At 50.8% G+C, this 12,989-nt stretch overlaps 1 protein-coding gene across 1 annotated transcript; it reads left to right on the top strand.

Annotated features, from left to right (window-relative positions):
* Positions 1-3,630: 3,630 nt before the first annotated feature.
* On the top strand, positions 3,631-4,950 carry LOC111078408 (segmentation protein even-skipped). Its single transcript, XM_022373075.2, has 2 exons — positions 3,631-3,906; positions 3,979-4,950. The coding sequence occupies exons 1-2, from the start codon at positions 3,774-3,776 to the stop codon at positions 4,935-4,937; spliced, it is 1,092 nt and encodes a 363-aa protein (XP_022228767.2). The 5' UTR covers positions 3,631-3,773; the 3' UTR covers positions 4,938-4,950.
* The last annotated feature ends 8,039 nt before the right edge of the window (positions 4,951-12,989 follow it).

Genomic DNA, 12,989 nt, shown 5'->3' on the forward strand with positions numbered 1-12,989 from the left:
ATGGGCTCTCGGGTGATCTAGTTCGCGGAATGGACACGTATCCTGTAGCGCTGGGACCTCGACCGGGCCCTCAGAGCCTGTATTAGGAAAGTAGATCAAGTTTTTTGTTTCCATTGTGCGCTTTTTTCGCTGCGCTAGTTTTTTTCCCCGAACGCAGCAAACTGCTCTAATTTTTTAATTCTTCACGGGTTTTTATTGTGCTCCTGGAAAAACTACGAACGGTCTTCCACAAGGTTAGAGCTCGTTCGTGTTCTATTTACCTGTTAATTGTGGCCGGGCCATAACTCACATTCAGTGCTCTCATTTTTAAGATGCTATTCCCTCTGTTGTTACACTCTGTTCGTTCTTTTCCGCTGCGGCATTCATATTTTTATGAGTCCAGCATAAATTATTTGAATTTGTTTTCCCATTTGCTCTGAAATTGTCCATTATTGGAAAACGCTGCGCTACATGGGATTGGATTGTAGTTCGCTTTTGGGGGGTGGAACTGACTGCTGGGGGAATACGTGGCACTGTCCAAGGGTGGAGACTTGTGCTGGAGTGGATGAAGTTTGCAAGTGAACTTGCAAGTCTTACTTTTGGATGGCTTAGACTGATTTATTGATGGAAAAAAACCCAAGTAAATGTAAAAGCATTCTTAGAGCCTTCAGCATACAAAATCTGAGCAGGTTAATCAGTACGAAATGGGGTGAAAGAATCTCTTTTTTTATTGCTACACAGATTCGCATTTCCTCCTTGTAAGTTTGGCTATCGAATGCTCTCCATTCTGTTGCATTTATATTTATATTCATGAAAACAAAACAAAAAACAAACCATAATAAATATGTGTAATTATTTTATTGCGGAAATTACTCAACACGCAATCATCGCAGTACAATTTGCTCGGCATTTTTATGGCCAATTTTTGCACAGTCTATGGTATGCCTTTGCCAATTCTGTTACCCGTCTCCCACTTTCCTGTGAGGTGGCGAGGGAATACACAGATAGGATAGCGGCCCTCCCTCCTGTATTCGCCATTTACTTCCCATGATGACGGACATAATCAGCGAGATCGGATCGGCGCTTTGTGCGTGCAAAATGTGCAATAAAGCAGCAACAACGGGCAGGAGAGAAGGATCGGATCGGCAGAGGCAGAGGCAGAGGCTTGGTATTCTTGGTATTCCGCAGCGAAAGGCCAGAAAGTGTTCGTTGGATTGAGTTGAGGCGGCCCCCGGACAATGGCCAAGGGATTGGATTGGTATTGGTATTGGAATGGGCAGGTCAGGTACTGCGCGACAGTGCAACAACTCGACACTTTCGCCTGGTGAAAGGACTGCCATAAAGGGTATTTACTGTCGCTGCCGCAGTTGAAGTTGCAACTCAACTCAACTCGACTCGACTCAACCCAAAAAGGGACATTCTGGCGGACACACAGAGTCAAAGACAATGGTGGCACAATAGGCAAGGTTGTGGGTAGGGTTCCGGGCCGGGTCGGGAAGGCTTGCACTGGGCCTTTTCCCAAGTTCGGCGACCAGGAGAGAGGAGATCGCTCCAGGTAGAGCTCTGCCCTGGTCTGCTCTGCTCTGGCGAGTTAATGCTAATGCAAATTGCGGCGCAATATAACCCAATAATTTTAACTAACTCGCAATGGCCAGAGAGGATGCAGAGCAGGAGAAGGAGAGCATTGGGCAGGAAGGATGCATTACTCGGGAATGCATAACAATGGGCAAGGACCAGGTTTCCGTGAGGTGCCCTCTGCGCTCTGTGTTAATCCGTTTGCCATCAGCAAGATTATTAGTCAATTTTCATAGATATTTCGCGACGCAGTGTTTTGGTTTCACTTTCCTGCTTTGCCTCTTCCTGCCTTGCCTCATGTGGATGGCTGGATGGATGCGATGCGATGCCCAGCGACGAGTTAGATTTTATTGCAGCATCTTGAACAATCAACTGGCATTTGGTAACATGCTGCGCGGCCAGGGTTAGGCTGGCCTACGAGATTGCTCTACTTTCGCCTCAATTGAATCGGAGTTAGGCGGAATTCGAATTCCTTGCTGCGACCAAGGGTTGTGTCTCCGACTCCTCGCCTCGCCTCGCCGCTCAGGAGTTTCCACAGTCAACGCTTTTGCTGGTTTGTTTATTTGTTTGTTTGTTTGTTTTAGCCAGGATTAGCCGAGGGCTTGACTTGGAACCCAACCAAAGCCAAGGGCTTTATGTCGAGATCCCTAGCCCTAGCCCTAGCCCTATCTCAATCCCTAAACCGATCCCATTTGGCAATTTCATTAGAAAGTCATAAAAATACATAATAATGAGATTTCGAAGGGATTAAGGGACACACACACACACACACACACACACACACAGAGAGGGGCAGCAGCATCATTAACGGACTAAGGGAATTTGGGTTATTTTTTGCGCTCAACCGGAGCTTAACCCTAAGCCACAAGCTTAACCCCTTGTGAGCCGCAGCAGGTAAATCGATGACAGCGATGACTTGCGCAAGGCACCTACTACTCCACCCCCTATATGAGACCCCCCCACTATAACCAGAGGTACGTGTGTGTGTATCCCTTTGTGTACAGTTGCCTCCTCTCTCTCCGGATGATTATATCATCATAATAAATGTTTTTCCCAACGAAACTGAAACCGAGAAACTTTTCAAATTAAGTTCCGACCAACCCCGCCGGAATTGTGCTCCATTATCGTAGATATCCTGCCCGGAAAATGGTAATGGGAATCCACATCCACCCGGGCCTGGGTGGCTGGGTGTTGGTGTGGTGTGGTGTGGCAAGTGTGAGGCCGTTAAACGTGCAGCATTATATTAAGACTTCATAAAAGAGCAAATAATTCGCTGGGCCAACAACGATCGATAACTGGTGGGTACATATATACACATCATATGTATTTACATGGCTGCTATCTATGCTTGTACATAGATGAACCACCCTACCCTACCATACCCATACCCATACCCAACCATCCTGCATTCCGCACTCTCTTCCGTGCGCTCCTCTCCTCGCTGCTGAGCAGCATTATACCATATCATACTTGATGAAGCCGATAAAGTCGCATTATTAAGGGGGCACCTCACGTCTCGCTCGCTCTGGGGCGCCTGCCTGCCTTGCGGACAAGCGAAACAAAAGATTCGCTCATCCGCTATGAATACCAAATTCCTCTCTCTCTCTTCCAGTGCAAAAACACACACCCAGAGAGAGCGACAGAGAGCGACAGGGAGAGAGAGAGAGAGAGACTAAGACTAACAGCGAGCTCCATGATAACTTGATTATGCTTTCCCCGCTGTCCGCCCCCCGCTTGGCATCCCATTTTTTGTTGCCAGCATCCTCCCTTTTGTTCCGGCATCGTAATTGCCTTCATCGTCGCATAATTGTCAGCCAGCAGCAGCAGCAGCAGCAGCAAGCAGAGACTCTCAGCAGCAGCAGCGACTCTCTCTCAAAGCACCGCAAGATTAGCACCCTCATCTGCTGTCCCGCTCGAACGCCTGGCTGCCTGGCTGCCTGCCCTGCTGTGATTGGCTGCCGTGCAGTGCCTGGCTGGGCGACGGCGGCCATTGCAGCAGGCACGGCCGCAGCGGTATATAAGGGCCGCGGGGTGGCCGAGAGAGGCACACTCGAACTGTGACCGTCGCACAGTCAAGACACACTCGATCCGCTCCGAAAAAGAGACAACAAGAAGCGCAGTTTCCAAATCTCAGAGACAACGCCCTCCTCACCAACAGAAGCAGCATCGCACCGCACCGCAGCATCCATCCATCCAACACACAACACAACACACTAGCCATGCACGGATACCGAACATACAACATGGAGAACCACCACCACGACTCCAATGCCGTCGACCAGAAGCCCCTCGTGGTCGATCTTATGGCCACGCACTACGGCAAACCGCAGACGCCGCCGCCTTCGCCAAATGGTAAGTTACCGCACAGCCCCCGATGGACATGCTCGACAGATTACTAACCCCGTCTTTTCCTTCCGCTTGCAGAGTGCCTATCCAGTCCGGACAACTCGCTGAATGGCAGCCGCAACTCCGAGATTCCCGCTGATCCGTCGGTTCGACGCTACCGAACCGCCTTCACACGCGATCAGCTTGGACGTCTCGAGAAGGAGTTCTACAAGGAGAACTATGTGTCGCGGCCGCGTCGCTGCGAGCTGGCCGCCCAGCTCAATCTGCCGGAGTCCACCATCAAGGTGTGGTTCCAGAACCGTCGCATGAAGGACAAGCGCCAGCGCATCGCCGTCGCCTGGCCGTACGCCGCCGTCTACTCCGACCCCGCTTTCGCCGCTTCCATCCTGCAAGCGGCTGCCAATAGCGTGGGCATGCCCTATCCCCCATATGCCGCTGCCGCCGCAGCTGCCGCCTCCAATCCGATGCTGCCCACGATGACAGCGATGCCCTCGATGCAGTCCATGCAGTCCATGCAGTCCATGCAGCAGATGCAGCAGATGCAGTCCATGCAGCAGATGCAGGTCCCCGTCGGCGGACACGCACCCTCGCCGTACGGACAGTACCGCTACAGCCCCTACCACATACCCGCCCGCCCCCACCACGCACCGCACATGCACCCACACGGGATGATGGGAGCAGCTGCCGCCTCCTCGGCGATGGGATATCCCGGAGCAGCCATTGCCGCCGCCATGCCCACTGCCTCCTCCTGCTATGCCGCCCTCACCGTGCCCAAAACACAGACACCGCCGCTGGATCTGCAGTCCTCCTCCTCGCCGCACTCCTCCACCCTCTCGCTCAGCCCCGTCGGCTCGGACCACACCAAAGTGTTCGACCGGAGCCCCGTGCCAGCGACCGCCACCACCACCAGCCCACTGCCAGCTCCTGGTCTCCTGATGACCAGCGCCAAGCGTCCTGCCTCCGAGATGTCGCCCCCGACGACGGTGCTGGCGGAGCCCAAGCCGAAACTCTTCAAACCCTACAAGACTGAGGCGTAGGCATGTCCTCCTCAATCCCCCTCCCCCCTTAAAGGATTGTACAAATTAGCCTTAGCTCTGCCCCCTCAAAATCCTATTTATTGAATGCCCCGTCTGGATGGACGAATTGTAATCTATAGCTAAATATTAGTATTAGAATTAGAGTTAGAAGATCCAACACGAAATCAAAAATAAATCTACAAAACATTCGCAAAATTATATCTTAATTGTTTTTGCGATATGGCTGCCATATCTACCTGAGAAGGAGAAATCCGCTGGGCGAGAGTTACCTGGCGGCGATTTACGATCCAACGGAGAGTTGGATTTGTCAGCGCTTTTATTTTTATGGACCTGGCTGTTGGATTAGCTGTGGAGAAACCTGCCCAGACACATCGAGCCAACGAAGGCAGCTGCTCTCCGGTGCGCTCCTCGACTCCTGGCCTGGCCTGGCCTGACCTTCGCCTGGCACTCTGTAGGGAGGGAACAGCGCTGTGTGCAAATTGAGAGGCGGAACGGGGACAAGCGTGCCTTCGAGGCGGCCTTCGGAACACCAATGTTTGGCCACCCACAAGCACGAGAGATGAGGCCAGGACAACGACATCCACGGGGGTTTGGCACAAGCCAGGAATCAGCACAGAGTCTGGGCTCCGTCGGTGAGTCTGAATTAATGTATTTCCAGCAGAATCGAATCGATGCGGAGCGGAGCGGAGCGAGGGAGAGAGCACCCCCGCAGGGCAGCAGCCTTGGATGTGGATGTGGATGTGGGCCTCCTCCCTGCCACGCGTCAGGTTGCATTGCGAGTCAAAATAAATATCAGTGTCCTCGAATTGTGCTCGGCTAATTAATTGTCACCTCACCCGTTGTGTACTCATCCTGTGCCTCACGTTATGGTCCTATCCCCTGGTGACTGGTGCCTGGTGCCTGGCCTTCTGCCCTCCGGCAATTGTCATAATTGAGAAATCATTGGCAAAATAGCAAATAAACAGAGAGCGAGAGAGAGATGGGTTGGGTTGGAGAGAAAGCGTGTCCTGGCAGGAATCAAATTTGGATTTAATTGCCAAACAAAACATGTGTTTCAATTGCAGCAGCAGGAGCAGCAGGAGCAGCAGGAGCAGCAGCCCTTAAAGGGGTGTGGTGTCAATTGCTCATAATCCCGCAAAGGCAAAGCATAGTAAAAAAAGCAGCAAAGGGAAGGAAGGCTAAGGATACAGATATGTACAACCCCTGATCCTGGTACTATCTGGTATCTAATTGAGCGTTCGCATCAAAACATGTTTTGACACTTGCCAGCCAGCCGTAAAAAATGGTCTGTGAAGTGCTCGACCCGGAATCGGAGTCAGATGGTACGACAACACCCCTTTCGTGGTGGCTGCGGCCTGGCTGCTGCTCTCCCTCTGGGGGATGCAACACAAGTGGCAACATTTTATGATTTGATAATAAAGATACACAAAGAGGAGGATGAGTGTTGTTGCTCTGCTGCTGTTCTGTTGCCTGCCCTGGGGAATGCCTCGCCACGATACGGATTCGGATACAGTAAATTAAAAAATAGCAAAACAGGAAAATCTCTGCAGGATTGGGTGGATTGGCAGTGGATGGCAATTCCGTTTCCCCCTCCTTGGCGGTGCAGTGCGGGCGGAGAGAGAGAGTTGACTTGCCGGGGGGCCGGGCAGGTTGATAATTAATCATGTGGGGATTAGGGATTAGGCGTGTTTGAAATGTAGCAATCATCAAGTTGTTTATTGAAAAATTATGCGACTATGCGGCTCAAAGCGGTACGGATTAGAACGCCAGCTGAGCTGAGCGACACCCACCCTCAATATCTGTAGCTGTATCTATATCTGTAGCTGTATCTCTGTATGTGGGAAGCAGCTGCTCGCTTCATAAAAGAGTTAACCGATTTTCTGGCTAGTCGAGGGAATAAATGCGATATTATTATCAATTAGTCATTTGTATCTAATTCGGCTTTGTCTCTGAGTTCGTCAGAGACTCAGACATCGGACTCATACTCATATTTCAACTTGAGACATCTTCTGTTTTATGGGGGGGCAATCAATGGATGGATGGATGGATGGATGGAATGGAATGGATAGAAAGACACATAGATACACAGCAATGAATGGCAGCCACTTCATGCGAAGTTCTCCCACGTCTACACAAGAGGAAAACAATGCATTATTCAATAGCATTATCCAAGGCAAGCCAAGGCAAGGCAAGGCAAGGCTCTCCTACTCCTCCGCCTTCCCTCCTTCCCTCCTCCCCTGTTCGATGTGCAAACAAAATTAAGTTTTATTGGGGCGTGATGAGTGGACGTCGGGATTTACTTCAGTTTTGGTTTTGGTTTCGGTTTCTGTTTCTGATTTCTTTTAATAGTGAATTAGCACCTCTGGCTTGGCTCTCCCCTCGGCCGGGGTTTATGGCACGGCAGGGTTGGTAGGGGGTGGAGGGGGGGTCGCTTTCCCAGCATTCGGAGCCGACAAAAGGCAGCTTTTGTGCGACCGCAATGCAGGGACCCGGTAGGAGTCTCTCTCTCTCTTGGTCCTCTCTTTATGAGCTACGAATTTCACACTAACGGTCAATGAATATAAAGTGATCATCAGACGGAGACTGCAGCCACCGAAGGGCAGAGTCCACACGGCAAGATCTGAAGATGGGCACATAGCATAGATCTATCTGTGCCCTGGACGGACCCCTGGATTCCCATTCCCATTCCCTCTCCCATTCCCATTCATTTCTTTCAGCATAATTGCAAGCCAAAGTTTGAGCGCTAAACGAAGTCGAAAATGTTTTATGGGTGTGCCAATAGATGGACGGACGGACGGATGGAGCTGGCACCTAGAGGGGGTTTTGCAATCAGCTCTCCTCCAATGAATAAACATCTTTGTAAAATGATGATGCCAGGCAGGCAAGCGCTTTGGAATAATTTCACACATTTCAGGCACACAACACACAGAGTAGAACCCGTTTGTCGCCCCACAAATATCCGACTACGACTACGACTATGACTCGACACAGATATATTGTATCTTTTGCTACTCACGCGAGTATATTGTATGTGTATGTATGTATCCATGGGATGTGCCATGGCTATGGCAATTTGCACGCTGTCCATTAACGGACCATGGAGACCATGCGCCATTCCGTTTATCGGATCTCATTGGATTCATTCTGCCAGCCTCATCATTTTCATGGATATTAACAAACTGATAATCGCAACAATCAAATTACGAACGCGAGCAAACGCTTGACTGGGGATGGGGGTGTAGAGCCCTGTTTAGCCAACATTTCCATATCTGACAGATACACAGATAGACAGGAGAGGGGTGGAGGGTGGAGGGTGGCGACAGTAGGCCGCATTCGACTGCAATTGGTCAGGGTTCATTGTAAATGGTGAATGCTCAATGGAAATTGACAATAAAATGCCCGGGAAATCAAATCAATTGCCCCTTGATGGATGCTGCGGCTGTCCGAAGAGTTGCAAGTTTTTAGGGTCAGCAAAGGAGGGGGGGGGCAGTGGGCATTGGTCCTGTGGCAGAGTAGAAGGACAGGCCATAAATCTGCAGCTGAGATAATGAAACTAGAATGATTGCGGCAATCACTGGTGTGGCTAAAAGGAGTCCGTGCCGTGCCGTGCCCCGCCAGAGGTGGAGCATACACTCAGCATACCCTCTGCGCATGTCCCAGCCGCATACATAGCGATACAGGATACAGATACAGGATACAGGCTGCAGGACTCTGGCCAGTACATAGAATACATTATGTAGAGAAGGACACTCTCTTTTTTTTGGCTCTGTTTCTTTTCTGTTTTGTCCCCGCTGCCGATTACCGATTCCAGAGTTTCAGGACTTTCAGATCCTGCGCACGACGGTGTCAACTTTATTGCGGTTTGACTTTGCCCCTCGAGAAGTCAGAGCTACGTTCCACAGCCATAGTCAGAGGCATAGCCATAGCCATAGTCAGAGCCAGAGCCAGAGCCAGAACCATGGCAGGTCCCAGGTTCTGCTTCGACCATGATTTACAATTCTCATTTTTTTCGCGTTATTTTTTTAGGGGCTTTAATGGCCATCGTAAAGCCGCAGGACCTCTCTCTCTCTCTCTCTCTCGCTCTGACTGGCTTTCAGATGTGTGGGTGCGAGCAGGCGGTGGCATCGGTGGTTCACATTTCGCGAACTGATTCTAAAAAATGAAATCATTTTTTCTCGAATTTCGCAGAGGCGACTCTGTAAAGGCTCTTTGTCCTGGACCATTGCTCGTCCTTTTTTGCACACTCGGACATGGTTTTATTTTTGTGTTCCCCCGCCTCGAGTGCTACCTAGGCCTCGCCTCCGGGGTTTTTATGACGGAGATGATATTCTGTGAGGCTTGTAGGCCCGGCCCGGCTCAGCTCGGCTCAGCTCGGCTCTCGGTGCTGTTCCGTTTTTTAGGCCATAAAAATTAGGCGGCATAAAAAAACTGCATTGGAATTCTAGTTCTAGTTTCAGATTTTTAGGTTTCCAGAGTTCCTCGGACTTTCGGGCGCAGATTTTTAGGGAATTCGCGGAATTCGGAAGCAAAACACAGGAACAGAATGCCAAATATCCGATATTCCGAGTGATGGGTGATGGGTGATGAGTGATGGATGACCTTGCCTTATCCACCTCCTCGGAGGGCCGTAAAAAAATTGACTCGCTGCGGTGTGCTGGATATTTTTTAGAAATGACTTTTCCTGCCCGTTCCAGAGCCTGAATCTGATCCTGAATCCTGGCCTGAATCGTAAAAAAAAGAAGAGCGCACAAAGCCAGCAAATGGCACTGAACGAACACTAAAATGATCTTTTTATGGGCGCACCGCTAAAAAAGTAAGTCACAAAGTCGCTTCGCTTTGCTGCTTCCCTTTCTCTGGCTCTGTCTCTAGCTCTGGCTTCGAGAGAAGTCGCTTGTCTGTGGTGCTCTTCCTCTCTGGCTTCTTTCTGGCAGAGATCTGCGGATTCCTCAAGGTCGTGCCAGGACTCTGCTACGGGGAAAGCCGCAGGACGCTTCCACATCAAAGCTCTCCGCACCGCCGCAGCTTCAGCTTCCACGGAAGATTCACACGATTAGCGGCATTTTCACGTTTGAAACGGACATGCAAATTAACCGAATTAAATTCCGGTCAGCGGTCATGCCCATTAGGGAGTCGATTCGTCTACCCCCCACCACCTCCTCATTCTCCCAGCAGCAGCAGCAGCAGCAGCAGCAACCACAGTTGCAGTCACCGCCACTGCCACTGGCACTGGCACTGGCATCACTCACTGCCGCATGACCTTCGGATCGTTTATTGTCCCTGATTTTGCTTATTTTTTCACAGGCAATTTGCGCCTGCTTCTGATGTCCCTCTCGCTCACTCTGTGTGTGTGTTTGTCGGTCGTGTCCTTTTTAGCATTTGGCATGCTAAAAATCTGCGCGATCTTAGCCGGAATCCGAGTGGGATTAGAGCGTTTATGGCCGTTCGTTCCCTTATAGCACGCCCTCTCGCTCGGCCCGGCCCGGCCCGGCCTCAATCCTCCATCCTCCATAAAACACTAAGCGCTTTCCCCTAATGCATCTTTTAGATGCTGCATCTGTAAACAACTTTTTAATAGAGCATTCCACAAGATGGCGGATGGATAAGAGAGGGGAGGCCGAGGCGGAGGCCATCCCCATTGGCAGTTGGCAGTTGGCTGTTGGCAGCTGGGAAATGCATCCGGATCCAAAAATATGTCCCATCCATCCGATGGAAGCAGCCATCAATTAGCATACAATTAAAGAATGCTTAAACAGGGAAATCAACTTGAACTGCAGCCCCCAGATGCGGCAGATACATATACGTATCTGTATCTGTAGCTATAGCTGTGCCTGTATCTGTGCCTGTAAGTGGCCAACGGCTGCGGCTGCGGCTGGGATCAGATCAGATCAAAGCGACGACAACATAATTGCTGCTTCACTTCACAGTTTCACAGTCGGAGCACACTTAAGATATTGCAGCACATTGTATCTGCATCTTCCTCCCTTATCGATCTTGTTGGAGTATCTTTTTTATGTCGCTGCGACATGCCACTGCCACTGCGGTGGCCCTTGACTGCTGGCGCCTGCTAATTGAAGCAGATCCCAGCGGCATCCACTTGAGGACATGTCCACTGCGGAAGTCACTTCCTGATGTCCTTGAGCGGATCGGGATCCGACTAGCCCGATCCGGTAATGATAATTTCGTGCAGGAGAGAGCCAGTCAGGATAGGCATGTACCTGATGCCGGGAGCATGTCCGAGACTAATCCACAAATATTGTCAACTCTTTGGCTCTAATCTGCGCGACCTAATCACTTCCCTGAAATGCATAATTGTGCCGTGGCTTTTGATACGCTCCTGGCGGAGAGAGAAACAAGAGAGCAGAGAGAACCACAGCACGGAGATCGGCAAATCCCGGCCGGGACAATGGCCAGAGAATGGACAACAAGTAGCGGCGAATTAGCAATCCTATCATGCTTTTATGGCCCAACCCAACTCTTGCCTCTTGCCTTTGCTCCGGCCACCTTATCCAGGCCTTCTGGCGGCCCTTCTCCCGAATCGGCGGCACCGTCAACCCCTTTAGGGCGATAATCCTTCTAAATGTTTGCATTAATTTCGAGGCGTGCACGGATTAGGGCGTTCGCCCTGGGCGTTACCCGCAGCAGAAACCGCCGCCGTCCAGGAGGACACTGCACTGCACCGACTGCGAGTCCTCCTCGCCTCCTCCTGACCTGCCGTCTAATCCTTTCGCGACTGATTTGCAACTGACTTCTGTGCCAAGTCCGCCCCTAATCCGCTGCCGCTGCCGCTGTCCTGCCTGCGCCTCCGCGAAGGAGTTGAGTCCTGTTTTCGGGGCGACAGCGACAGCGACTGTAACCGGATTATCGCCGATTACCCCAGATGATCCGCAGAAAGTCAATCTGGTTCGGGCCTAATGGACACGACAGCAGCAAGTCAATCCTTTCGGCCCCGTTCCACTCCCACTCTGCAGAGAGATCAGATCCCCAGATACATAGACACACAGATCTCTGTTTATTTGTTTGTTTTCGTTTGTTTTGAGAATTTCTGGCAATTAAGTTTCGCGATTTGATGCGGGGTCGGGGCGGCCACGGGGGCGAGCGCATCAAATCCGTTATAGCCAGCGATACCTGTGCCGGCTCATGCCTAATGCAGCATCCTGCATACTCCGGGCCCATGACACAGGCTCTGCTACAGGCTCTACTCTCACTCCCACACCAAGGCCGCAAAGTCAAGAAGTCGGCAGCGAATTTTTCCCTTTATTTTGTTGCATTTTTTATGCCGAACTTTGTGTTTCGCTCATTGCGGAGATGATGCGGGGATTATGCGTTGATTGCGCGCAATTACGATGCCCGATCCTGCGAAAAGTGTCCGTGAAGTGTCCGTGTGCAGACTTCCTGCTAAATCCTTTGAGAGACGCGGCCAAAGAACCCCTTTGTCCAGCCCAAGGACAGCTTGACTGGGCTTGCTGGCATTGCGTGGCAGCAGCAGCAGCAGCAGCTTGCGTAAAATTTCATAACCCTACGCGGTATGCGGATGCGTTTCGTGGAACGAGAATGCGCATCCTTGCGATTATCCCTTTTTACCTCTTGCCAATCCGTTGGCGTAAAAAACAGCTCCGACACTTCCGCGAAAGTGCCACAAAAACAAAAAAAGAGAAAACACTGAGAGAAAAGAATTGCATACCTGGACAGAAGATCCTTTCGCAATAACCCACGCAAGATGAGGTCCGGTTATATAACGGGTTTATATGACGATGGGACGACCGACGGTTATCGGGTATCTGGTATCGGGTATGCTATGAGGATGGTTAAGAGAGTTAGAACTGCATTATGGGCAGGGGACTGACTTCGGCTTCAGCTTCAGCTTCAGTTAATTGCTCAGGCAGCTATGGTATGCTATGCTAGCAATTGCCGGCAATTATAAAACAACGCAGATGCGGCGCATCTTTATCGTACTCCCCCTCCCCCATCCACCACCCCCCTCAACAACTCTCAATCTCCAGCATCTAGCGAATGTGAATGGAGGCGAACGGGTGATAAATGTGCGTGATTTGG

Source organism: Drosophila obscura, unplaced genomic scaffold, assembly GCF_018151105.1.
Source record: "Drosophila obscura isolate BZ-5 IFL unplaced genomic scaffold, ASM1815110v1 contig_17, whole genome shotgun sequence".
In the NCBI taxonomy this organism is placed as follows: Eukaryota; Metazoa; Arthropoda; class Insecta; order Diptera; family Drosophilidae; genus Drosophila; species Drosophila obscura.

What these genes read in the sequence shown, in the direction of transcription:
- LOC111078408 (XM_022373075.2), top strand. Translation starts at nt 3,774, where the DNA reads ATGCACGGATACCGAACATACAACATGGAGAACCACCACCACGACTCC. An exon ending in GCCGCCGCCTTCGCCAAATG is followed by an intron (nt 3,907 to 3,978) that starts GTAAGTTACCGC and finishes TTCCGCTTGCAG; the next exon opens with AGTGCCTATCCAGTCCGGAC.